Source organism: Glycine max, chromosome 12 (assembly GCF_000004515.6).
Source record: "Glycine max cultivar Williams 82 chromosome 12, Glycine_max_v4.0, whole genome shotgun sequence".
In the NCBI taxonomy this organism is placed as follows: domain Eukaryota; kingdom Viridiplantae; phylum Streptophyta; class Magnoliopsida; order Fabales; family Fabaceae; genus Glycine; species Glycine max.
Genome location: NC_038248.2, coordinates 33554604 through 33580085, shown reverse-complemented (window position 1 = coordinate 33580085; position 25482 = coordinate 33554604). Strand labels below are relative to the sequence as shown.

At 35.2% G+C, this 25482-nt stretch overlaps 2 protein-coding genes across 9 annotated transcripts; one reads left to right on the top strand and one right to left on the bottom strand.

Annotated features, from left to right (window-relative positions):
• The first annotated feature begins 2692 nt into the window (after positions 1-2692).
• LOC100801529 (uncharacterized) lies at positions 2693-5875 on the top strand. 4 transcript variants are annotated; one of them, XM_003540098.5, is made up of 3 exons: positions 2693-3799; positions 4666-5117; positions 5575-5875. In XM_003540098.5, the coding sequence occupies exons 2-3, from the start codon at positions 4836-4838 to the stop codon at positions 5713-5715; spliced, it is 423 nt and encodes a 140-aa protein (XP_003540146.1). In that variant the 5' UTR covers positions 2693-3799; positions 4666-4835; the 3' UTR covers positions 5716-5875. The 4 variants fall into 4 exon arrangements, with proteins under 4 accessions (XP_003540146.1, XP_040863094.1, XP_040863095.1 ...); XM_041007160.1 differs by lacking the exon at positions 2693-3799 and adding an exon at positions 3827-3964; XM_041007161.1 differs by lacking the exon at positions 2693-3799 and adding an exon at positions 3993-4288.
• Positions 5876-7908: 2033 nt separating this feature from the next.
• LOC100800447 (MACPF domain-containing protein At4g24290) lies at positions 7909-20108 on the bottom strand. 5 transcript variants are annotated; one of them, XM_006592596.4, is made up of 8 exons: positions 19962-20108; positions 18976-19257; positions 17862-18100; positions 16686-16887; positions 16027-16095; positions 15755-15941; positions 15498-15664; positions 7909-8980 (listed from the first exon to the last, which is right to left on the bottom strand). In XM_006592596.4, exons 2-8 carry the CDS (start codon positions 19234-19236, stop codon positions 8288-8290), a joined length of 1818 nt encoding a protein of 605 aa, XP_006592659.1. In that variant the 5' UTR covers positions 19237-19257; positions 19962-20108; the 3' UTR covers positions 7909-8287. The 5 variants fall into 5 exon arrangements, with proteins under 5 accessions (XP_006592659.1, XP_006592658.1, XP_003540144.1 ...); XM_006592595.4 differs by having other exon boundaries at positions 19713-20098; XM_003540096.5 differs by having other exon boundaries at positions 19900-20098.
• Positions 20109-25482: the final 5374 nt, after the last annotated feature.

Here is a 25482-nt window from a genome sequence, read left to right as displayed (position 1 = left end):
ATAATCCTAAACCCTAAACCCTTGCCGCTAAACCCTACACCAAGCCCCCACGTCCCTAAACCCTAGCCCATGAGCACTAAGCCATAAACCCTAGCCACTACCCCTAAACCCTAAACATCTACAAATTGTAAAACTACCAATAACATACGACCATATATGACTACCGAATTAAAACACAACACATATAATTAAATAACATATGGCTATTTTCATTCAAATAAATTAAACATAAATAAGAATATGACTACATAACCCTAAACCCTAAACCCTTGCAACTAAACCCTACACCAAGCCCCCACATCCCTAAACCCTAGCCCATGAGCACAAAGCCATAAACCCTAGCCATTACCCCTGACCCCAAAACCCTAAACATCTACAAAATGTAAAACTACCAATAACATACGACCATATATGAGTACATAATAAAAACACAAAATGCATAATTAAATAACATATCACTATTTTAATTCAAATATATTAAACATAAAAAACAAAAACATTCAATCATTTACTATTAAACTTTAAAAGTATTTCATACCACCATGCAATCATATTATTTTTATAAACACAAAAGATACCTATTTTTAATACAAAACAAAGAAATACAAATCCTATTTAAAAACATTTTTTAAAACAAATAAAAATTTTTCCAAAAAAAAAAATTAAAACCTTCATACGGATGAAGTTCATCTGTATGAGTCATATAGATGAAGTTACACTTACGGATGAACTTTATCCGTATGAATCATACGGGTGAACTTCATTTGTATGAATGTTACCTCATTCCTATTTCTAATACGGATCAACTACATCCGTATGAATAAAATTCCTATTTCTAATATGGATCAACTACATCCGTAAGCATATGAAAACCAGAAACGAAAACGCCATTAACGGGGAGAAGAAACTTACCTCGACGGTGGAGCAACCCCTTTAATGCAAGTCCTCAATGCTGACACCCAAAGGAGGAGAAGAAGCTCTAACGGCCAGACGTGGAGGAGACGGCAGCACAACGAGGAAGAAAACGGGTGCAAGAACAAAACGGGGCAGGGAAGAAGAAGAAACGGAACGCGTAAGGGATGTTGGGTGCACGTTATTTCTTTTTAAATTTAAAGCAGGGGCATTTTTGCCCATTCATGTTAAATGCTGGGTGCACCTAGCAACACCCCTTTAGGAATGGATCCAAATTAAGGTATGGAGAGATATATTAAAGTCCATCTCTTATTTAATAGGTTAATCCAACTTGTACACCACTCCATGGAGCCCAATCCAATCGCACACCGTGCAACTTCCGTTTCATGATGAACAAAACAAAAGTGTAAAACAATCTATTTAAATCTTAATCCTATTTTGGTTTGGTTGAAGATAAAATAGAATGTCTAAGCTAACCGAAAATGGCAAATTTAATTAACCTTTTTTATGATATTCTTTTTTTTTTCTATCAGTATTCAGTAGCGCAGGAGTACACAACAAGCAGATAATTAACGCAATTCATGTTATATATCAGAAATTTTTGTTTAATTTTATTTTGATGTAGTTTTATACATTTTTCCTTCTTTTTTTTAGGATTGGTTTAATCAACTGTCATATTATATGGTATCAAATGTACCAACAAAAATAGTTGACATAAATGATAATAACTTATGTTTCTTATTCAAATTATAAAAAATTTAAATATAATCTTTGGTATGGAATAGAACATGTTAAAAAGGAAATATCCACGATTTTCGACAAAGATTAATCATTGTTTCGTTGTGATGATACTTATACCAATACTATGCTAAACAAGTATCCAACATTTTACAAAGTTAATTTTTTTAATGAAAGTTAAAAAAGAAAAAAGTATTAGAATAATGTGAAACTTGCATGAAGGGAGAGTGGAGTTGGGGTGTCATGATGATCTGAACAAGCAGGTGAAAAACAACCCATGAACGTGACAGAGATCATAAATATAGTACAGCACAGCCTGCCCTCCACGTTCACCAATTTAACCAATTATAGTCTCTTGTTTGGACTATATATGTAGAATTTCTTCGTTGTAAAAGTCAAGGTTGCTTAAGATGGAGACATTTATGCTTCAATCTATTTTTCAACATTTTCTTGAGTGCGCTTTCTTGTCACGGGGCCATCTTCTTTTGTCAAAAACATGTCTTATATACATGCAAATGGCCAACACTTTTCTTTTCCTTTAGCTGTTATGCTTTGAAACAGTGTATGAATGTAATTTCAAATAACTCAGAATTTATACACTTATTCTTTGGATTACTTCAAATGCAAGTACTGAGAGAACTTGAGGAATAAGGAGCCCACAATTTACCCCTTCATCCGTGTCAACTGGGCAATAATTATGGATGGTAGTTCATACAATGTCGTCTTAAACCAATTGATTGTAACACAGTAAAGTGAAAGTGATGTTTGCATCTATTCTCCTCAAATTCATCTCTTTCTTACCTTTTTCTTTGGGGGAGGGGGGGTTGCTAAGATAGTTACAGATAAGCTTTCATATTCCTCAGACAATGTGATTGTCTCGTTGACAAAAGATGTTTACTCAATGCTTTTTCTTTTAATCATTTTTTTGTTAATTATTACTTCATTCTTTTCAGTAATTACTTTGAGTTTTGGGGATGAATGATTAACAGAAATGGGTGCATTTGATTTAATTTAACGTAAAACTTAGCTAGCAGAAGGTAATAGTCTTGGCTCTTGGTTTTCCCTTAACCAGGTTATTTTTGGCCAAAAAAAGTGGTCTACATCACCGCTTTATTTCTTTTTCCCTATAAAATAATTTCTTTCTTCACTTGAATCATGAATGTTCTACTACTGCTTAGCTGTAGGATTTCAAAACTTTCTTTTACCCAGCTCCCTTTTGATAATTATTTATTATATAATAATCATTACATTGTATTCATTTTTTTCATTTTTTGGGTTTCTTGTGTATTGTGTGAGTTGGTATTTGCACGATATTGCAGCAGCCTTTTTCTCTTCTTTTTATATCTTTTAATCAGTGGAGATTTTATGAGATTATGAAAGATTCATGGTGCAATCTTTCTCATGATTACATTTGAATATATGGTTATGTTGGAAGAGAGGGAAATTCTAAACATTAATGCTATCTATCATCAAAGAGAGACTTTAGGCTTTAATCCTCCAAGAGGTGCCTTCGGTCTCTTTCTCGTCTTTAATTTCCCCCACTTCCCAAGCTCGTGCGTACGTATCTCCTTTTATTCGGTGTATTACCGTATGTGTTGTTTATCATGAAAATTGTTGTTTGATTTCCAAATGCATATAATTATTAGATTCATACATATCAAAGGAATGTTGTCATTTCTAATAGTAGTTGGAAATTATTGCTTGCACTTGTCCCACCAAGAGTCACTATTCATGTGACTTAAAGTCTTGGATTAACTACAACAAGCTAGATGAAATCCAGCCTTAAATATGACTACTTTTAGTTTTAAAAGTAGTAATTGAAAATTCTTGCTCTGGCTCTCCGGACAGCAAGGCCCATTCTTTTTTATTTCTTTAAGTTTGCTTCTTCTGACAAGGTATAGTATTCAATAAGTTAGGCATCAGGATCATCGACATGGGAACATAAATAGAAAAGTGTACCAATAGGATTATCTTACGCCTTTGTCTTTACATTTTCTATTGGTATAAAGCTAACCGTGCTGAGCATCATGTTTGTGTGAAGCATAATAGCATAAACAAGTGTGCTCTAGTCTTGCCTTAAAAGATGGCAGTTAAGAAATTGGAACAACACACTTCAAGGTAATCCCTTATGACAAAGACAAATTGAAAGGTGAGTTCCCTTCAGTTAATTTGAATTATTTCTGTTTACCTACTGCACAATGACACTTAGTCTATAGACATGGATTGGAGCCCCACTGAGCCAATCTTCCTCTTACTGTCTCAATGGCATTTCTAAATGCTTTAATATTACAACCTGTTCTGTTGCATTTTTGGGGTAATTTCAACTCTTTGCATCGTTCCTATATGTTTTTGAAGAGCTGCTGTTTGAATTTATCATGTCCTTTGAAACTAATCAATTTGTCTGGCCTGGCCTTTATGCAATTTGTTTTCATATGGTAAAATTTCTTTTCAATATCACTATTACTGGGCCATACATGTGCTTGTAGCATTTAATATAATTACCTCAGGCTAGCCATTTTTTTTTCATTAAACTTGTTTACTTGAAGTATTCATCTTATCATGCCTTTTAAAACTTCTCATGGTTACTTCTATTAGTCCAGTGTCAATGACTTGCTATAAATGCCTTTAAAATTGACCGGTTGGTAGCTTTACATATGTGGTTTTCATTTCTCTCCACTCTTGTTTTGAGTCATCTCATATCTGTAGATGCTAAATAATGCATTAACTGTTGCAAAGGTTGGATGCCAGATTCATACATATAATTGGGATCTCCTGATGTTGTACGTTGTTTTGGCATTTAGTCTTAGCCGTAGACCTAGCCACTTGATGATTTATTTACTGAAGCACTGTGGTTATACTGTGCTTGGTGATGTTTGTATCTTCCCTTTGATGATTTTAACCGTGGCATAGAATGTTTTGATGCTACTGTGCATGTTAAAAAAAGGAAAAACCATTTCTACAATGAACTTCTCTATTTAGTGGACTACTGATGCTTTCTATTTTCCCTTGTTTCAGGATAGAATTTCTCTTGAGATTATCTTTAGATACGGCGACACAGCCTCAACTTACTTGGCTTCCATGATGCTTAAGGTTATTTGCAGCCAGTGATATTTTTTTTTTCTCTTTAGAAGGACAAAACAAAAGTTGAGAAGGAAAAGTATTAGTGACATATATATATAGGTATCATGAGCGATGAAAGATCAAAGCCATGGAACATATATCCGTCCTCAAACCCTGGCCCATCACAAACAGGAGTTGATGAGGAAGCACCATGGAAAAGCTTAGGGACATCCATGAGTGCTATTTCTTTTGGTTTTGTTGCCACGGCCATTTTGATTTCAATGTTTCTTATAATGGCCATATTTGAACATTTGTTCAAACCCACCTCACAATTTTCCACGCCAGAATCTATGCTGCGACGCTATCAGATTCAGGACCACCCCGGAAAACATGGAAATGCACAATCAGTAAGTCTCTTCATAATTTGTTACCTTGCTTTTATTCACTGTTTCAAGAACCTGCTGACATCTCTCTCTGCATGGGGAAAAAAATGTTTTGATAATTAACCCGTGTTGGTTAAGAAGTAGAAAATAATTATTCACTTTCACGAAGGCTTACGATTGAATTGAGATAAATAATGTTATTTAAATCTTCAAAATTTGAGCATTTGATTTAAAATAAAGGAGAATAACCTGCAGGCCACCCAGAAAACAAAACATGTTTGTTTGACTATAAAAAGTTGGTGATTAGTTCAATACAAAAAGTGAGCACATTATAGTAGTAGTATTTTGGAAAGTTATGGTGGTTGAATGAATAATAGGTGACTTTCCCTAGCTATTTATGCGATTGATGTTTGTTTTAACATGACTAATAAAATTGAATTTGAAGGGTGATGTTATTTACTTTTTGTTGTGATTGTGACAGGTTCCAGCAGCATCTAATTTCTCAGTCTTAATGCCAGGGCAGCAGTATCCTACCTACATCGCCCAACCTGCTCCCCTGCTACCTTCTCAAAGGGAAGGGGTTTATTGGCCTTCTCATGATCATCACTTTGTATTTAATTAATTCATTTCCGCAAATTTTCTAACCTCTCCTCTCTGCATACACATACTACCCACTTGTGTCTATTTATATGTTTTCTTCAGTTAAATAGGAAGTCGGTGGTATGATTTAAGACTTCGCTTCTCATTATACTTATCAAACCACACTAGGGATGAACCATAAAGCAAATGTGTTTGGGTTTTTGCCTATATATTTTTAAAAAATCGGCACTATTAATTAATGAAAAATATCTAACTACTACAAAAATCAACAAACGGTTTATAATTAGATTACACTGTTAAATAATTTACATTATCGACACATACTCTTTAATTTGAAGTCATTATAGTTTTATTAATGGCCATTATTACTCCCTTGAGGGTCTCGTGTCGTCCAAGTTGCGTTGCGTCCACAGATTTGTGTTGTACATGTGAGCTTCACTTAATTAGAATGGAGGTGGCTGATTAGTGATTAGTGATTAGTGTAATGAGCGACACTCTTCCGTTCATGGTTCCTCTCATGAGAGGAGAGTGATGTCAAATGTGGTAAGCGTAAAGGTGATGACACTGCCACAGCTATAACTTGTAAGTTCTAACTACCAACCAACTCATCACTAGGAAAGGCTGTGTTTAGTTACATGTAGAGGAATGGTTGCACATGTTACGATAAAAGGAAAAGGAAAAGGAAAAATTGTGTTAGGTCAAACGATTGTTAGCATTTTATTTCAACAAAAATCACTTACACACTAACAACAATACCCCATCTCTTCTTTGCTAAAGCAATGTCAAGACCATCTATATATCTATCTATTTATTATAATATATTAAACCTAAAGAATGAGTTATCACGTTGAGACGTTAGCTACTCTATCTATGAATATAATTTTCTCATAAACAAAATTGTTTGTGTAACTTTAATTAAGTCTTTAAGTATTTTTTTGTCTTTTTTAATTTTATTTTTTACATTAAGCATTAAGCAAGTCAGTCATGGGTATAATTACATCATTTGTAGAATCCTTAACTCTTGCTTTATTTGTTTTTACTAACCTAAGTGATTGATGCTATTTAATCTTATCCTTAACACTTCTATCAAGTTATACTTTCCTATTTCTTAATTTTAATTGTATGAAAGGATAATTCAAACAAATAAACCAAATCAAATCCTTTAAAACATGTTCTTCATGAGTTTCTCTTAATGAAAGAAACTCCTTTCATTAAATAAAATGAAAATTTTACATTATAAATGAGATTTTTATATGTACAAGATGAGCAACAATGATATGTGATATTTGTTTTCATCTTATGATGTGAATTATATAAATGTTTTCTTGATATTATATATTTTTATTTTTTTATTGTTGGTAGTGCTAGCTTAGAAATCTTGATTTTATAAAATAATATCACCAAAAGTACAATTAAACCAATTATTTTGTGAAATACAACTTATATCCAAAATCTTACTAAAAGAGCTTTTAGGATATTGTTTCTATGGCATGCCTACCAAAATATTTTGGGTGTTGCTAGGTGCACCCAATATTGTGTTTTCTAAATTAGGGTGTTGTTAGGTGCATCCAATATTATATTTTCTAAATTAAAGTTATCTTCTTCAGCGTGTAAAAAGAGAATAAATAAATCAATCAAATTTCAGAAGGCTTCATAAAGCGCTTCCTTAGGAGTTAAACTTGGGTGCTAATATATATTGGTTTTTTGTTTTTTTTTTTAATTCCTTAAAGTTTTATTTTTTTAATTATTAATATGTTAAATTACTCATTTGTTCATTAAATTTTTTTTACTATTATAAAATTTAATATATATTAAATTTTGTAATAATAAATATTTTTTATTTATAAAAAAATATACGGATTAAATAATTTGTATGATTTATATCAAAATTAATTATCACAAAATTTATTATTAAAATTTAAATGCATATTAAAATTTTTAATGTTATGTGTAACAATATTATTTATTTTATAACGTTATTTTGGACGTAACTAACTTAGTTTGCAGTCATAAAAGTAAAGAAACAAGCAGCAAACAATACGAACTTGGTCCTAAAAGAATTAGTCACCGGATGAAATGTGAAATTGACTTGGAGTCCCACTCTCATCTTTAATACTATTTCTTTATCACCACGCCATCTGTGCTCGTCCTTCCTCTCCCCCATTAGAAAAGTTATGCTTAAGAACCAGCTAACTCAAATTAGTAATGAGAATGATTAAGAAAGAAAACATAATTTCTCAACGTATTAAATTGATATATATTACTGTTTACACCATAATTTGTCAAGGTGATCCTACCCAAACACGATAAGTAATTAATTGGCCAAAGTGGAGTTGATTTCTAATAGTAATTTTCAACAAGTCATGGTATTGGACTGTAAAAGTTTACATTACAAGGGGAAAGCCACTGCACTCCTTGAGTAACTTACACTTGCCTCTCTCTCTCTCTCTCTCTCTCTCTCTTCACAAGAAGGCCAACCTGATTAGCAAAACCAAAGCCAAGTGATAACTAGTAGTACCCTCTACCTTCTTTCTTATTTCCCGACCTACCACACTTTAAAAATGAGCACTTGTTTGCTGGAGGCAAGGAATCAGCTACTGATCATCCAACATCTCTTCTTCATCTGGTAATACCATGGTCAACAAAGAATACTTAACCCGGAGAGAAATCTTGCCCTTATCAACAACAAGCTTTGCTCCAGAGATAACCCAATAGCCAGGAGACTCTTGTGGTCCTCTGGTCATCTCAGTTGTGTCAACAAATTTGAGAAGCTTAGGAGCTTGCACAGGAACAGGAGGGCCGCCCGGATAGACAGCAGAATTTATATTAACATCTGCTGGTCGCGGAGGTGGCTTCTGAAATGTTGACGTGAAGTGTTGGCTGATTAAAGTGGATATGAGTCCTGACTTCGCTCCCAACTTGAGCGACCCCTCCCACTCAGGATGCTTCACTGCTTTAGCTCCCAACACAGTTGAGAATCGAAGTCTTAAGAAGAGTATATTTTTTATGCCATAATTCTCAACTTGCAATTGTGCTCCAGTCACTATTGAAAGATCCTCCTCAGATTCCACCGGAGCAGTGCACACATGAGAGAAATTCTTCCATTGAACCTTCTCATAGAATCTCCTATCATAAGACTTCCGCCAAAAGTTTTCATTTGGATCATCTTCAAGCTGGAAGATTTTTGGAAGTGATGAAAGGTGTTGCAAATGGATGGCCAACCGATTGCTTTTCTTACCTTCAAGATAAAGACGGAGACCAGTCACTGGCCTCTTACCTACATCAACCTGATATATAACATGACAAGTATTCCTGGCTTCAGCACAGAGGTTATAAATTACTAATAGGGGTTTTCTAGTGTTTCGATGGCACATGTTAAGAAAAATTAAATGTATCCTATTAATGCTTCTAATTAACTTTATTTTTGTGTTCTTAACATGTGCCCATGAGCACAGATTAGAAACACCACTACCAATATCATGAGTTACGGATGCTTTCAAAAACTTACATGTTGTGGACTATTAAAACAAAGAAACTATAGTATATTAAAATCACCCGAGTTCCACCCAAAAAAAAATGATATAGAGAATCAAGGACCACAAATTATAAAACATCCAAGTTTAAAAAATTATGAATTGATGAATGTTAACAATAGCGTTTTAGTCTATACCATACTATGAAGCACATTTGCTTCATGTATCCATATCCCTGCCTATCCAATACCAATACTCTTGAATACTTCACTGATACGTAACAGTGAAGTATAAGAAGAAAATAAGAAGAAATGAAATGAACTTCTTCACAAGTTATAATTAGCTTAGGCATAAGCTTATCTATAGAAGCTATCTCATATTAGCTTCTCAAAATGAAGCATTTATAATATAGAAACATATAAGCATTGTCCCTTGATGAATTTAAGAAAGGAATGAGATTGATACTATTTCAATTTGTAGACAATAGAGAGTGAATTATGATGACAATGATTCAGTTTTTTTTTTTTTAGTAATGTCCTAGAAGTATGTTCTTAATTTGGACTTGCAGAATTACAATTATATATTTATTATGTTTTATGAACTTTTATGATGCAATCCTATCCCACAAGGGCATTGGGTAGAAGACTCCAAGTAGATTGGGCTAGAGATCCAAGGGAAGGCCCTAAGGTTCTCATGAGCCTTAGGGTAGATTTCGAGCCCATGGGCTAAGCATGACCCGCTTATCTTTGTAAATATTAAAGTAGGTTTTTTCTTCGTTTGGGCCTTGTATTTTGGCCCTTCTAATAGTATAGGGTTTTAGCCTTGTATTTCGGGGCATTTTGAGTAGTCTTTGTAGTAAGGACTTTTTTTTTGTATTTTCATGTTTTTTTTTGTCATGGGGGTGAGCTTAGCTATTATAGGGGGTGTGTAGCTAAGCTCTAGCTTCTCATCTCAAGGAGGTGAGCTTAGCTATTAGAGAGGTATGTGTAGCTAAGCTCTAGCTTCTTTAAGAATCTTCTTAAAGAAGCTTCTCAAGGAGGTGAGCTTAGTTATGAGAGGGGTGTGTGTAGCTAAGCTCTAGCTTCTCAAGGAAGTTTTCTCAAAGAAGCTTCTCAAGGAAGTTTTCTCAAGAAAGCTTCTCAAGGAAGCTACCTAGTCTATAAATAGAAGCATGTGTAACACTTGTGGTAACTTTGATGAATGAAAGTCTTATGAGATACACTTCAAAGTTCCACTTCTTTCCTTCTTTTATTCCTTCAATTTCGTGCTCCCCCCTTCTCTCTTTCTTTTCCTCCATTAAAACATCCTCTTCAAGCTTCTTATCCAAGGCAATTCTTAGTGGTGAAGCTCCTTCTTCCTTGGCTTATTCCCTAGTGGATGGTGCCTCCCCTATCCTCTTCTCCTTTGTCTTCCGCTGCATCTCCATGGTGAAAAATCACCATTGAAGGACATCATTGAAGCTCAAAGATCCAGCCTCCATTGAAGCTCCACAAGCAAGCTTCCATCAAGTGGTATCAGAGCACAAGAGCTTCAAGTAGGTGCACCTTAAACCTCCATTAATTTTTTTTTCTTTACCTTCTCTTCCATTGTTGTTTCTTCATTTTTCTCCATGTATCTCCTCACATGTCTTGTTCTAAATGTTGTTAACATGATTCTTTAGAGTTTCTACCTATTAAACTTGCTATAGAAGTTAGATTTGATTTTCTATGGTTCAAATTTCTTGTTCTTGTTCTTGAACCATGAATTGTGTTGAGTTTAGGTTCCTTTGAGTTTTGTCTTGTTATTTTTTGTGGCTGAAACCTAAACCATAAAATTCTTACAAAAACATTAAAGTAGAAGAAAACCTCAAAAATCTAGAGTGACTTGTTCACCTATTGTAGTTTTGTCATAGAAGTCATGTCTAGTCATGAAACTTGTCACATAAGATTTCTTATGTTGTGCTGAATTTTATTTTTCTTGTTTCTTTTTCTAACTCATTTGTTCATGAGTGTATGAAATTCTTTTAGCCTATTAGTTGATTTGAGTCAAATCTTTCATGTTAATTAGTCCTTAACATGTTCATGCAAAATTCTTAGAGAGTATTTGATTGTGAACCTTTTCTTGAACTTTTAGGTTTCCTTATGATTGTGTCTATTGTGAATTTGAGTTTTGGTGATTGAATTGCTGGCTGAAATGTTGATCCTAAGTGAATATTGAACTCCTAAAACTATGGTAAACAATCCTAGTGAGTTCAACATACATAGGAAGGTTGAAAGTAAGCCCAAGGCAATCAATATACCATGCTTAAAGAAACAAATCGCTGGTGCTGGCAGCTTGGACATACAAACTTGTAAAAATTACTGAGAATTGGTTACTTCGAATTTTGAGCTGAAAATTTTACTGAATTTTATAGACATCTGGAAAAAAGTTATAAAAAAAGAAACAAGTGATTTGGATAAAAGGAAAAAAATACGAAAAATCACACAATTTGGCAGGAAAATCAGTATCCAGAAAAAAAAAAGGTGAAAGGGAAGTGTGCTTGTTGTTTTGGCTCAAAATTTATTCTATAATTAGAAATTTCAATTGAAAATTAGTGAGAAGACAAGTGCCAAATCTAGAGGTTTGTTGAGTCTTTTTTTCAGTTTTTTTTACTCTACTCTAGAGCCATTCTAAGTTTCTCTTTGAGTCCTAGCTTGCTTCTATGTCCTTTTCATTGCTTTAATTGTTGAATAATCCTTGAAAAATTGTCTTGTTAAAACTCCATTGGTTTACCTTTCATTTCATTTTTTTTTTTGGTCTTTGGTTATTTCTTGTCTCTCTGTTTCCTTGTTTGTGAGTTGTCATATAGGGAATTGGAAGGAGGATTGGTGTCATCCCTTGAAGAATTTGAGTCAAGAAGCAAGGGGCCAACCACCTTAAGAGCTATTGGACTAAGAAGCACTCCAAATTGAGTGAATCACCAAAGAGAGAACAACCACCAAAATTGAGGACCGTTTTGTAATTTTGTAATTTGCAATTTACTTACCTTCATTGCTTTCAAGTTTTGTAACAAAAAGGCCTTTCATTGGAAGTGTGTTGGAAGCCTCCAACAGGTTACCAAACTTCCATTTGTGTGTAATAATTTTAGGCAATTTTTCCTTAGGATAGTGAGTGTTTTGTTGGGAACCTTGAATGTGGTCATCCAAACACTCTTAGGATTCGCCTAGTTTACATTTCTTGCTTACTTTCATAGCTTATTTCCTTTACCTTCCATTGTCAAACATCCTAGATAGCTTTCCTTTTACCAATTAGTTTTTTACCTTATCTTTCACACCTCTTTTAGTGTTTAATTAGCTAGTTTCAACCATAGTTTCTTTTACCTTTTGTTTTCAAACCTCCAACAAGAAAGAACCACAACTTAGGAACCAACATGAGTCATCATTCATCTAGTGTTAATGGCAAGGGTACTAGTCATAAAGACCCTTTATCTAGAATCTTAGATGAGTTGAGTTCCCTCAAGTTATGGAAAGAAAAACAAGAGAGAAAAGAAATAGGAAAAAAAAGAGTGGAAGAAATAAGTCAAGATGAAAGAAAGAAAATAAGAGAGGAAGAAAGAAGAAAAATAATGAAAGAAATGAAAAGAGAAAAACATGCCTCCTATAGTAGTCATAACTCTTGCAAAAGCCTAAGTGAAGAACTTCGTGACTATTACGAAGGAAGGCATAGGTCACATCTTAGACCTCACTCCCATAGAAGAGAAAAGGAAAGAAAGCCTCAAGAGGCTAACATTAAACTCTCATACTTCAATGGGAAGGACAATGTAGAGGCTAACTTAGATTGGGAAATAAGGGTAGAGCAACAACTTAAAAAGAAGTCTACTTCAAAATCTTATGGCTCTCACTCTTATCGAAAGAAAGACCAAGGTCAAGGCATCTTAGGGGTGACACCTTCTAAGCCCAAAGATGATAAGGGGAAGACAATAGAAAAGCAAGCCCCTAAGGTTAGTATGCAAGAGAAAACTAACTCTATAAAGTGCTTTAAATGTCTTGGAAGAGGACACATTACTTCTCAATGCCCCACCACAAAAACCATGATTATGAGGGGCCAAGACATTTATAATAGCCAAGATGAGGCTACTACTTCACCTTCCTCTAGTGAAAGTGAAGAAGCAAAAGGGGAAGAATCTAGTGAAGAAATCTACCCCCAAGAAGAAGGACAACCATTAGTGGTTAAAGAGAAGTGTAAGGAGGTAAGTGTAAGGAGGTAAGTGTCTCCTCCAAGAGTTTAGCTAAGAAGGAAAGTCATTTTACAATAAAGACAAACATTAAAGAAACTTTCCCTTTTAGACAACCTTCACATTTTCTCTTTTGTAAAAAGGCACTTGCTAGCATTGCCACACCTCTTAGGCTTGAGTTTATTCCTCAAGTAAAGAAGTTGTTGGATGAGGGTTTGGTTCGCAAGAGCTTAAATCCTTGTGCTTTGTTGGTGCCCAAAATAGGTATTATTACGCACCAAGTTCCTAAAATAGCTGGTATGATGAATATTTTGAGTGGTGCAACCCTCTTTTGTAAAATCACTCGTACACCTAACATCTTCATGGTGTGTGTACATAGGGACCCATTAGGTAGGTTTGTTCTTATTTTTAGTTTCAATACAAACTTAGGTACTCATATGGGACACTTTAGGTTTGTCATACTTTTTGGTAGGAATAATCAATATGAAAATACAGAAAAAGGTATGTTTTATTGCGTTACTTTTCTTAATTTTTCAAATAGTGATCAAGGGGTTCCCATGAACCCTAAGAGAATAAAGGTCATTCCTGATTGGCCCACTCCACCAAGTATAAGAAAAATTTGGGGCTTCCATGACTTAACAAACTTTTACAAAAGGTTTGTCCCATACTTTTCTATACTTGTAGCACCACTCATTGAGTTGGTGAGAAACCATGTTCTTTCATGGGAAGATGCTCAGGAAATGGATTTTCAGACCTCACCTTACTTCAACATACCAAACACCACTAATACATATGTTTTTGTTCTTTTTACAGGTGTTGAGGGAAGGAGCCCAGAGTATGAAGAACCTCGGGATTTGAGGTCAAATCCTTTCCAAGGTGGAGGGAATGATGCAATCCTATCCCATAAGGGCATTGGGTAGAAGACTCCAAGTAGATTGGGCTAGAGATCCAAGGGAAGGCCCTAAGGTTCTCATGAGCCTTAGGGTAGATTTCGAGCCCATGGGCTAAGCATGACCCGCTTATCTTTGTAAATATTAAAATAGGTTTTTTCTTCGTTTGGGCCTTGTATTTTGGCCATTCTAATAGTATAGGGTTTTAGCCTTGTATTTCGGGACATTTTGAGTAGTCTTTGTAGTAAGGACTTTTTTTTTTGTATTTTCATGTTTTTTTTTGTCATGGGGGTGAGCTTAGCTATTATAGGGGGTGTGTAGCTAAGCTCTAACTTCTCATCTCAAGGAGGTGAGCTTAGCTATTAGAGAGGTATGTGTAGCTAAGCTCTAGCTTCTTTAGGAATCTTCTTAAAGAAGCTTCTCAAGGAGGTGAGCTTAGTTATGAGAGGGGTGTGTGTAGCTAAGCTCTAGCTTCTCAAGGAAGTTTTCTCAAAGAAGTTTCTCAAGGAAGTTTTCTCAAGAAAGCTTCTCAAGGAAGCTACCTAGTCTATAAATAGAAGCATGTGTAACACTTGTGGTAACTTTGATGAATGAAAGTCTTATGAGATACACTTCAAAGTTCCACTTCTTTCCTTCTTTTATTCCTTCAATTTCGTGCTCCCCCCTTCTCTCTTTCTTTTCCTCCATTAAAGCATCCTCTTCAAGCTTCTTATCCAAGGCAATTCTTGGTGGTGAAGCTCCTTCTTCCTTGGCTTATTCCCTAGTGGATGGTGCCTCCCCTATCCTCTTCTCCTTTGCCTTCCGCTGCATCTCCATGGTGAAAAATCACCATTGAAGGACCTCATTGAAGCTCAAAGATCCAGCCTCCATTGAAGCTCCACAAGCAAGCTTCCATCATTTTATATATATATCAAAATATGTATTTTACACGTGCCATATCCTATATATTTAAGAATAATCGTATCACAATATTGGATATGCATCCTATCGGATACATGTATCGTATCTGTGCAGCATATTACCACACGAACAAGAACAATGCATCTCTTTTTTTGCAAGACTAGGTTCCACTACATGCTAACGAAAATAAATCCTAAAAGCTTCTTCACACAAAATTTCCTCCCACATATTTTTCCTTGTTGGTTGGTCCTACTAAATGACAAACAAAGACATGAATGTGATTAGTTATGACCCATAGAGGCACAACCAATGAATACCTAGATATCCAGGACCAAGAACAAACTTTCACCTGTGTGGAGTTAACATAAAGCTTTGGGCCCATGAAGCTAAACTGTAAAGATGCAGAACTCCGTTGCTTTCGTTGGGGACCAAGAGGAAGGTCACTGAATACAGGTGCCCACTGCCTTGGCAGCTGGAATTCCAAGAATTGGTGGAGCTCTACAATCGGTGGTTTATCTGCATAATGGACAATTTTTATAGTCAAATACCAAAGGGAAATGTTATTTAGATAGAATGTATGCAAATAAAAATAGCAATTTTTCTCACATCGCAAATAAAGGTTTATGGCATGGCTCAAGAATCCACTCCCTGGCACTCCATTCAATACAGACGTAATTGGAATGAACGACATTGAGATCACATCAGGCTCTGACTGAACAGTTTGCAACCACTCATTATGGGATAGATTTCTGTCATCCCTCCCACCCCTCCTCTTGCAAATGCTTACAATATCCTGCTATAAAAAATAGTTAAAGCAAAATTGCGATTGTAAATATAAATATTAAAAATATTGTCAAGGTTAAATATTTTAAGCGCACCTCCTTATGTGAATAAGAACTTGATGGACTAATATTAGCAAATGTTAGCCTCTGCTCCCTGATTCCAAACTGAAGGGAAGCAAAATTGGTTAGATACCTTCAAGTTTCAACCCAACGGAAATTCACAAGAATGAACATTGAAATAGAACAGGATCAAAACATAGAAACATAAAGGAAGGCTAATTAACAGAAATGATCTCTGGGTCTGTATCAATGGAATACAAGATCAGAGATGAATGATTGAAGATACAAAGGTAGTGCAGAATAGTAGATTCAATAACCCTCCAACTCCAAGTTTTCAAGAGACCTTTGGACTCTCCCCTAACTTCCTCTCAATTAATCAGTCACTCTCAATTAATAAAATCTATGATTCACTGTATCTTTTTTTTAATGGCCCAGATTGTAGTATACCGCATAGTTCATGCAGATATTCTTTCTTTTGCTCTGACAATGTTTAATCAAAATATATACAGGGCAGTGAGCTTTGGTATGACATTAAATGCATGAAATATCAAAGCAAAATACAGTAAAAGACTCAATCAAATCTCAGAACCATCCAATCTTAAGGAACCATATTCTGATGTTTTCATGAAATAGCAAAATATATACATAGCAGGATAAATAAAGATTGATCCCTGAGCTCAAAATTCTTCACAAACCTTGTCATTTGGGAAAACTTGATCAGAAGCAATGCTATAGTGGCCATTGGCATCTAGAAACCTCCTATCGGCCATCTCTTTCAATTTTTTCTGAACATCAGCAGGTTGGAGAGTTGATGAGTGCTGCTGCTTCAAATATATTACATCTTTTCCACCCATTTTCATACCAACAATTATATGGGTACCAAAGGTATCAATAAACCTGAGAATTGTGAACAGGAACAGTTGGCCAGAGTCTCAAACCAAAAATACAGTAAAAGATAAATGAGTAGAGTTAATCCTAATACAATTAAATAATTTTTAAGACAGTCAATTTAAGTCGCATCTAAACATGATTGGTGCATTCAACCAATACAAACAAAATTTGAAAATACAAAAACTATATGAAGAAAGATTATAGATCCAAATCAGTCCTGATTTGATTAGAAGTTTGAGCTTATAACCATAATACCATTTGTGAAGTTTTATATTCTAAATTTAAATACAAATAAACAACCAAAATCAGAGAACAAACATGCCAAAATAAGTTTTTATCACATAATAGTTGCTTATAATTGGCATAGATCAACAATGAACTCCCTTTTGTTGTTGTTGCTGTTGTTGTTATTTATAAGCCCACATCAGATTTTTAAATAAAAAGGACATTGATCAGCAAAGAAAAGTTCAATTAAAATTATGTAATTATGTCAACCTAATGAAATTGAATCTCATTGAAAGAATATTCAGATATGTAACCACATAATGACATAAATGTGTTTTTACAATTATTTCCCTGGATACAGATGAAACTCAAATCATTAACCTCATTCATACAGTCATTCTCACAAATTTTCTACCACGTGAATGTCATATAGTGGTGAAGATAGAAATCTCAAATATAATCCTGGGGATAAAACAACAGTAATAAATTGGAGAGCCTCCACCTATTCCTCAATCATTAAGAAGGATTTATATCTACTCAATTATCATTAAAGGTCATTTGTAAATTTTTGATACAATGAATCAGCTATAGAACCTCAATCATTAAGAAGCTGAACATCAGAAGGTACCCATATTTCCAAGAACTGACCAAGATGTCGAAACTAGAATTAGGAGAGTGACAATATTTCATTTGACAAGGAAATTGGAAATAGTATCACCATTTGGTCAAGATTACATTAATAAAGCTCAATTCACCTTGCTAATGCAGGAGGGTCCCATGATGATGGTACAGCTTTTTTAACGTGGTCACAGAGGACCATCTGAGACTTCTCTAATGCAACAGTGTAAAGTGTAATTAAGACCCCATCAAAAGCAAGGGACTTTGTATGGGCTGCATCTCTTTGCCAACTCCCAGAAAATTCAAACATTGTATTGAAAAGACCTGAGGGAATCTTGCCAGTCAAAGATAACTCCTGATTGAATTGCTCTGACATCTGAAAACATTTAAAAGGAGCAAACAGTGAATGAAAGGGAGACGATGCATGCATTACTTAATACTTAAAACAGTTGACAAAAAGAAAATTCATTACCACTGAAATAGCAAATAATAAACAAAAGAAATATTTAGTTCTGTCCCTTAAAAAGCATTCAAAAAGCCTTTAGAAACCTACGAACAGATTTATAATTCTAAGATGATTTGGCTACTTAGTGATACATATATGACACTAAGTGGTTATGGCATGCCACATGCTTTTGCAGCTTGTAGTGGCTATCTACAGATTACCTACCAATGAAGGATTATCAACAGAAATCAAACAGCCTGATCCTACCAGTTGACCCAACCCTTCATTGACTTTGGGCAGCAGGTATTATTATAGCAAAGCAACCAGGACACATCATACTGAAAACAAACTTCAGCAACAAATGACCAGAAGGAGTGGGTTACAAACAAAACACAAGAAATGAGAAGGGGGGGATTCTTTATGGACTGAGCCGTTTTCCTTTATCATATATCATGGTTTTGAACCCATACAGTAAAGTTTTGACAGTGATGACAAAGCCACTTTGGAAATATATGGCTAGAGTAATGACCTTCCCACATTTCGGTAAATTCAAAACTGAATTTCCATGATAGGTGATTAGGTTGTTAATGCATTATGCATCTATCCAATCCATCTATTTATATACTAAAGATGAAAGGTGCATTCCAATAAGGAGATCAAAATCAAAACACTTAAGAAGAAAGGAAACGGGTAAAATGATGCACAACAATCTTCATAATTAATTTCCAATTAACAGCCAAAATTTTCATTCAAGCAAAATACATGATTCCAGAATTCAGCTCCTGAAGAAAATCAGGAAAGTTTACCTGTTGAAAAGACAGAACATCGGACCTGAACCGTATGCGTTCCCCTTTATCACATTTTATTGATTTGGAAACATTTGGTATTGAAACTCCACCAGGTAGTACCACCTCTCTTACATCAGTTTCATCTATCTCAATTAAACGTGAATTTATGGAATCCCCTTTACAATACTTGAGCCTTATATCAGTAGATATATCATAGCCACGACCAATGGACCCAATTGCAATCTCGGCAGCCTTACCAGCAGAAACTTTAAGTGCCATGTCTCAGCACATCACTCTTCACTGAAATGAAAACCAAACCCCACAATTCAGCATTCTTAAGCAGCTATTCGTGTCAATTTAACTTAGAATATTAGGAACTTAGTTTACACACATATAAATCAATTCACCATCTAAAACACACAATTCATGTATACAATCGCAAACTATAAATGATTGCTCGGAAGGTAACTGACAGATTTATCTCAAAACCGACAATGGAGAAATTTTCAAGACAGACTAGTAAAGCATTCACTCCTTTATGCCCAGCCAAAAAAAAAAGTAATAATAAATCCTGCAATGATTCAACTCTGCATACTGCCCCACTAATGAAAAAGCTCGGCTGCAATTCAGGCATTTCATGCCCCACCCCACCCCAGAGCCAGAGCTCAGTATGTAGTGTACTTCAAAACAAACAACTGCATTCTTAGCCAAAATTTCTAATAAGCATACATCATAATAATAATAATAATAATTACGGTGCAAGATAAGCTTATCACAGCCTCGGAAATAGAGGCCGCCACCCAATCGCTAATCGCAGATCAGGCGAAAGCAGTAGCTGGGATTTCAAAACCCTAAAGTAAAAATTGGATTTTTCGGGGGGAAATTAGACGAAGAGAGAGGAGAGAGTTGAATGGGAACTGGAAGAGTAGTGGACTAACATACATTTAGGAGTAATTTTTAACTATTGAGCGACAAATGAGAGCAATAATAGCATTGAAGATTACAGTTTGGAATATGGGATTCTCAAACTTTACGGCCACCATTATCCCAAAACATTGACTGTACTTTCTGACTCAGTACAAAATCATACTTGCACTTTTGGTATCATTTGCAAATTATGATCTTTAATTTAAGCCATAGTGAAACATTTTGAAGAGTAATGATAGATTCTTTTATAAATTTTATCCAGACAGTTGTAGACATAAGTTGGGATCCGAATTCTCTGATTAATAAATTTTCAATCATTAGATTAAATTGGAGGGTTAGATTTGATCACATTTCTAACTTACTTTTTTTTGTTTTTTAAAATAGTACAGTCGTTTTTTGATTCTATCCATGACAACACTGGAAGAACTCCAATAATTCTTTTCATCGGAGAGGGTGGAGGTAGTGTTTGGAGCCACTTCATCATGAAAAATTAAATTTCAGTGGTTCTTGAAGGTTTTTTGTCGTCGTGTGCGATTGTTCTCCAATAAAACACGTTTACGAAGAATGATTGCATGAGAAAAGTCAAGAATCAGAGACGATTTGGATTGGAAAAAGCTATACCAAAACATTAAATTAGAGATATTTTGGATTGGAAAAAACTATATAGGAACATTATTGTTGTTTTAAAAAATATATTAAATTGAACACAACCAAATCTCAACCTCTAATTTAATCTAATGATTAAACATTTATTAATTGGAGACTCTCCAATTATTTTCAATTGGAGAGGATATGAATCCCCCTAAGTTGAGTTAGGATGAAATCAATTATTAATTGAAAACATAAATTGAGTTTGTACAAAAGAAGTTGAGTTTATTCCTAATAAATACACTCTAAAAAAAGGTTAAACAATTTTAAATAAGATTAAATTTTGAATTAAAAATTAGTCTTATAATCTATTAAAAAAATCAATATTTATGAGAATACTTTAGATTTTCATTTGGAAGTCAAAGACTCTAATGAGGTTCTAGGCTAGTTATTAAAGAAAAAATATTTCATAAGTTTTCTTATAAGTCTTTTTTATTGTTTCATAAAAATATAGTCTTTTTTATTATTTCATAAGTTCCACAATCATGGGGTCTTCCGGGTGGCATCATTCAGCTTCCGATAGTCGATGCACATTCTCCACCCGGTGACAGTCCTTATGGATATTAACTCATCTTTGCCATTCTTAATGACTATCATACCTCCTTTCTTGGGGACAACTTGCACAAGGCTAACCCATGTATTATCCGAAATGGGGTAAATAAGGCATTCTTCCAGCAACTTAAGCACCTCCTTACATACCTCTTCTTTCATGATTGGGTTAAGTCTTCTTTGAGGTTGTCTCACTAGTTTGTAATCAGCTTCCATATTGATTTTGTGCATGCAATAAGATGGACTAATTCCTTTCAAGTCAGATATGTGCCATCCAATGGCAGCTTTGTGTCTCTTCAAAATCTGCACCAGCTGATCTTCTTCTATTTTCTTCAACAAGCTACTAATAATCACTGGTTTTGAGTCATTGTCCTCCAAAAGCACATACTTCAAATGTGCAGGTAAGGTCTTCAATTCTACTTTTGGTTTTTCTATTTGCCCATCGTTCTTCAATTCCTCAAATGCAGAATGTCCCTCAGAATTTTCTCCTGTACCATCCAATTCTTTAATACAAATTTGCACTTCATGTTCCTCCTTTTTAGTAAGAAATTCTACATGATTAATCAGTGCTTTTCCCAAAGGAGAATGTAGTGCCATGGATGTAGCTGCTATTTGTATTTCTTGTTCTACCTTGTCCAGATCAAAGCGAGTTTTCATATCATTTGGATGATTCATTGCTTCAAATAAGTCGAACAAGACTTTCTGATCCTCTACACCCAATTCTAGCTTGCCTTTCCCCATATCTACTATGCAGTTGGTCGTGGACATAAAAGGGCGGCCCAATATTATGGAAATGTTAGGATCCTCCTTGATATCCATAATCACAAAATCTGCAGGAAAAATAAGTTGCTTGACCTGAATTAACACATCTTCAATCACTCCATATGGCCTTGTGATGGAGCGGTCAGCTAACTGGAGGGTCATACGTGTGGGCATTATCTCTATCTCTCCAAGTCGTCGGCACATGGAAAAAGGCATTAAATTGATACTAGCTCCCAAGTCTATGAGAGCTTTGCCTACAACAATCTCACCAATAGAACACGGTATCGTGACAACTCCTGGATCTTTGTGCTTGGGTGGAAGAATGCGTTGAATAACAGCACTACAGTTACCTTCCACAACAATTATGTCACTATGGATGTACCGGTTCTTCTTGGTTAACATATCCTTCAAAAATTTGGCATAGAGGGGCATTTGCTGAAGTGCTTCTCCAAATGGCAAGGTAATTTCCAGTTTCTTGAAGATATCAAGAAATCTAGCCAAATGTCGCTTTTTATCCTTCCGGGAGGGTACCAACGGATAAGGTACCTCCTTGCATTCAATAGGAGTAGCCTTTTTCTTCTTTTCTATGTTAGCCGCACTCTTGCCCTTCTTCTTCTCAGTCTCAACAACCTTCTCTTTTTGTTTTTCATTTTTCAACTTTTTTTCTTTTTCTTCTTCTTCTTTTATTTCTTTTTCTTTTTCTTCCTTCTTATTTATTTTTTCTTGACAGTCTCTTATTGGCGTCTCTTCTTCTTCATCACCTTCTACTTTCTCAACTATTTCTTCAAGTTCAACTAAATCATCAACCGGTTCCAGCGCCAGTTCATCAGCCAGCTGTTGTTTAAATCCCTCCACCTTCTTATCAGCTCTATTTTCCTCTGTTTGAATCGCCATTCTGCTTCTAGTCATCACAGCTTTGCACTCTTCTTTAGGATTTTTCTCTGTGTTTGCTGTAAAGCTGTTGGATGGTCTTTCAGCTAACTGCTTTGCAAGCTGGCCCACCTGGACTTCCAGATTCTTAATTGCAGACTTGGTGCTCTTTTGGTTAAACATTGACATTTGCATGAATTGAGCTAGAGTCTCTTCCAACTTCGTGGTTCGGTCATAGAGACTTGGCATTTGTTGTTGTGGCCTTGTAGATGAACCACCCTAGTCTCTGTTGAATTGGTTACCAGGATGATTTCGCCACTGTCTCTGTTGTTGATATTGCTGGTTGTTCTGAAATCCTGGAAATCTGCTTGTATTGAAGTTGCCTCTGGGCTAATTCCCCATATAATTAACTTCATGTGCAATTTGCTCTTCATTTGGGATACAACATCCAGATTCATGAGCTCCACCACAATTGTACATCCTGCAACCTGCAAAATAGAAGAATGTGAAGTTTGTGCAGAATGAAGTTGAGTTGGCAACTTACTGAGTGTTTCTGTTAATGTCTCTAGTTGCTTGGATAGCAACTTGTTTTGTGCTAACGGAGCGTCCTGTGAGGTTAGCTCCAATAAGCTCTTCTTGGTAGGAATGTGGGCTCGGTCTCTCAGAATGGCAATGTCACTAGCAGTCATGCTTTCAATTAAGTCCATTGCTTCGTCGGGGGTTTTCATTTTGATCTTACCCCCAGCTAAAGCATCCAAGAGCTGCTTAGATTGTGGTCTCAACCCATCTATAAATATGTTGAGTTGTATTGGTCCAGAAAAACCGTGAGTAGGAGTCTTCCTCAATAAACCTCTGAATCTTTCAAGTGCCTCACTTAACAATTTATCTAGAAACTAGTGGAAGGAAGAGATGGCAGCTTTGCCTTCTGCAGTCTTCGATTCAGGGAAGTACTTCTTTAAGAACTTTTCTACCACTTCATCCCATGACTTTAGACTGTTTCCTTTAAAAAAATGAAGCTATCTCTTAGCTTCTCCAGCTAAAGAAAATGAGAACAGACTCAACCTGATTGCATCCGCAGGCACACCCGCCAGCCTGATAGTATTGCATATCTCTATATAGGTGGCCAAGTGAGCATAAGGGTCTTCATTAGGTAGACCATGAAATAGATTATTTTGAATCAGCTGTATCAAAGAAGGAGGATATTTAATTATTTGAGCTTGAACTTCTGGCTGTGCAATACTGGTGAAAAATTGTGGCACAGTAGAATTTGAATAATCCTCCAGGGTTACTCTTCTTGCCTCTTCATCCATGATTGGGTCTTCAATAGGTTCTATATGAGAATGCCCTGCAATAGGAAAACTAGAAGATGCCTCGGAAGATCAAGGTTCTTCTTCTAGAATTGTTGCTGCTTCTAAATCCTGCAAAAAAATTTATGATTCTCTCTTAATTACGCCTTCTACAAGTGGTATTAATCTCCAAATCAATGGGGATCAAATCACTTGCAGTAGATCATCTTTGCATACAAGAAAAAAGAACAACAATTATCAAGTTCAAAAGAACAATGAATGTACAGTAACTAAAATATGAACAAAAGAATCAATGAATCAAAGAGAAAAATATAAAGCAATGCCGTAAAACTGAACTAAACTCTTCTAATGAATCTAGTTCCCCAGCAACGGCGCCATAAATACTTTGTTGGATTTCCCCTGCAGTTACTTTTTGGTCCAATTTTTTTTTATACAAATATGTTGAAGGGAAATCTGGTTTGCTGAAAAGCGCACCGAGTCGTCAAGTATTTAAAATTAAAACGGATGAATCCAAGTATCAAACTCAGGGAACTAGTATTAGATAGGGTTAAATTCAGAAATAAGGCATTGTTGAAAGAAACATTGATAATTGATGATTTAGAATAGAATTAAACTAAGTCTAGGCTAAAAATAGTAAAAATGCAAGTAAGTAAGATTGACAGCAGTACGTAAAGGTGTTGGGTCTTTCTAACAAACCAGCTGATGTATATAAAGATGTTTCTCTAATCAATCATGCTTTTGTGTTCTATGTTGTAGCCTAAATTACTAAACCTCGATCCCTAGTTAGACTGAATCAATCCAAGCTTCGTCTTCAGATCCCTCTTGTTGGAATAGGCTTAATTTAGACAGCCTTCCTAGGTTTAGACTAACTTAAACTAAGTTTCATCCTTAGATCCCTCTTGTTGGACTAGACTCAGCTTAAATAGCTTACGAAAGTTTAGACTAATTTAGCCAAAGCTTTATCCTCAGATCCCTCTTGTTGGACTAGACTTAGACCAAACAACATTACTGTAACAACATATTTAAAACCAAAACTTAATTCGCAGATCCCTCATTTAAGACTAAGTTTCAATCCTGCTTCATTCAAGTTCTAAGGCAACAGTACATTTCCCAATGCTAAAGTCACCTAACCATGCACACAAATGGTTGATCAGACCAAGAGTATACAGAATTTCAACACTGAAAGAAGCATTGAACACAAGAAACACAATCAATTAGATATTAAAGTAATTACATCAGTTGTTCTTTAGAAATCCCCAACAAGGTTGTTTAGCCAGCCATTACAAAAAAAAACCCTAACAATAATAAGATTAAAAGTAGAGAATAACTACTCCTTACACAAGAAGGGGGATCCCTCCTCCTCTTCTCAGCATTTCACAATCACTCTGCAACTCACTAATCTCTCTCTAATTACAAAACCTAGGTATCTCTGCAAAAACTGCTCCTCTTGCTGCCTCCAGAG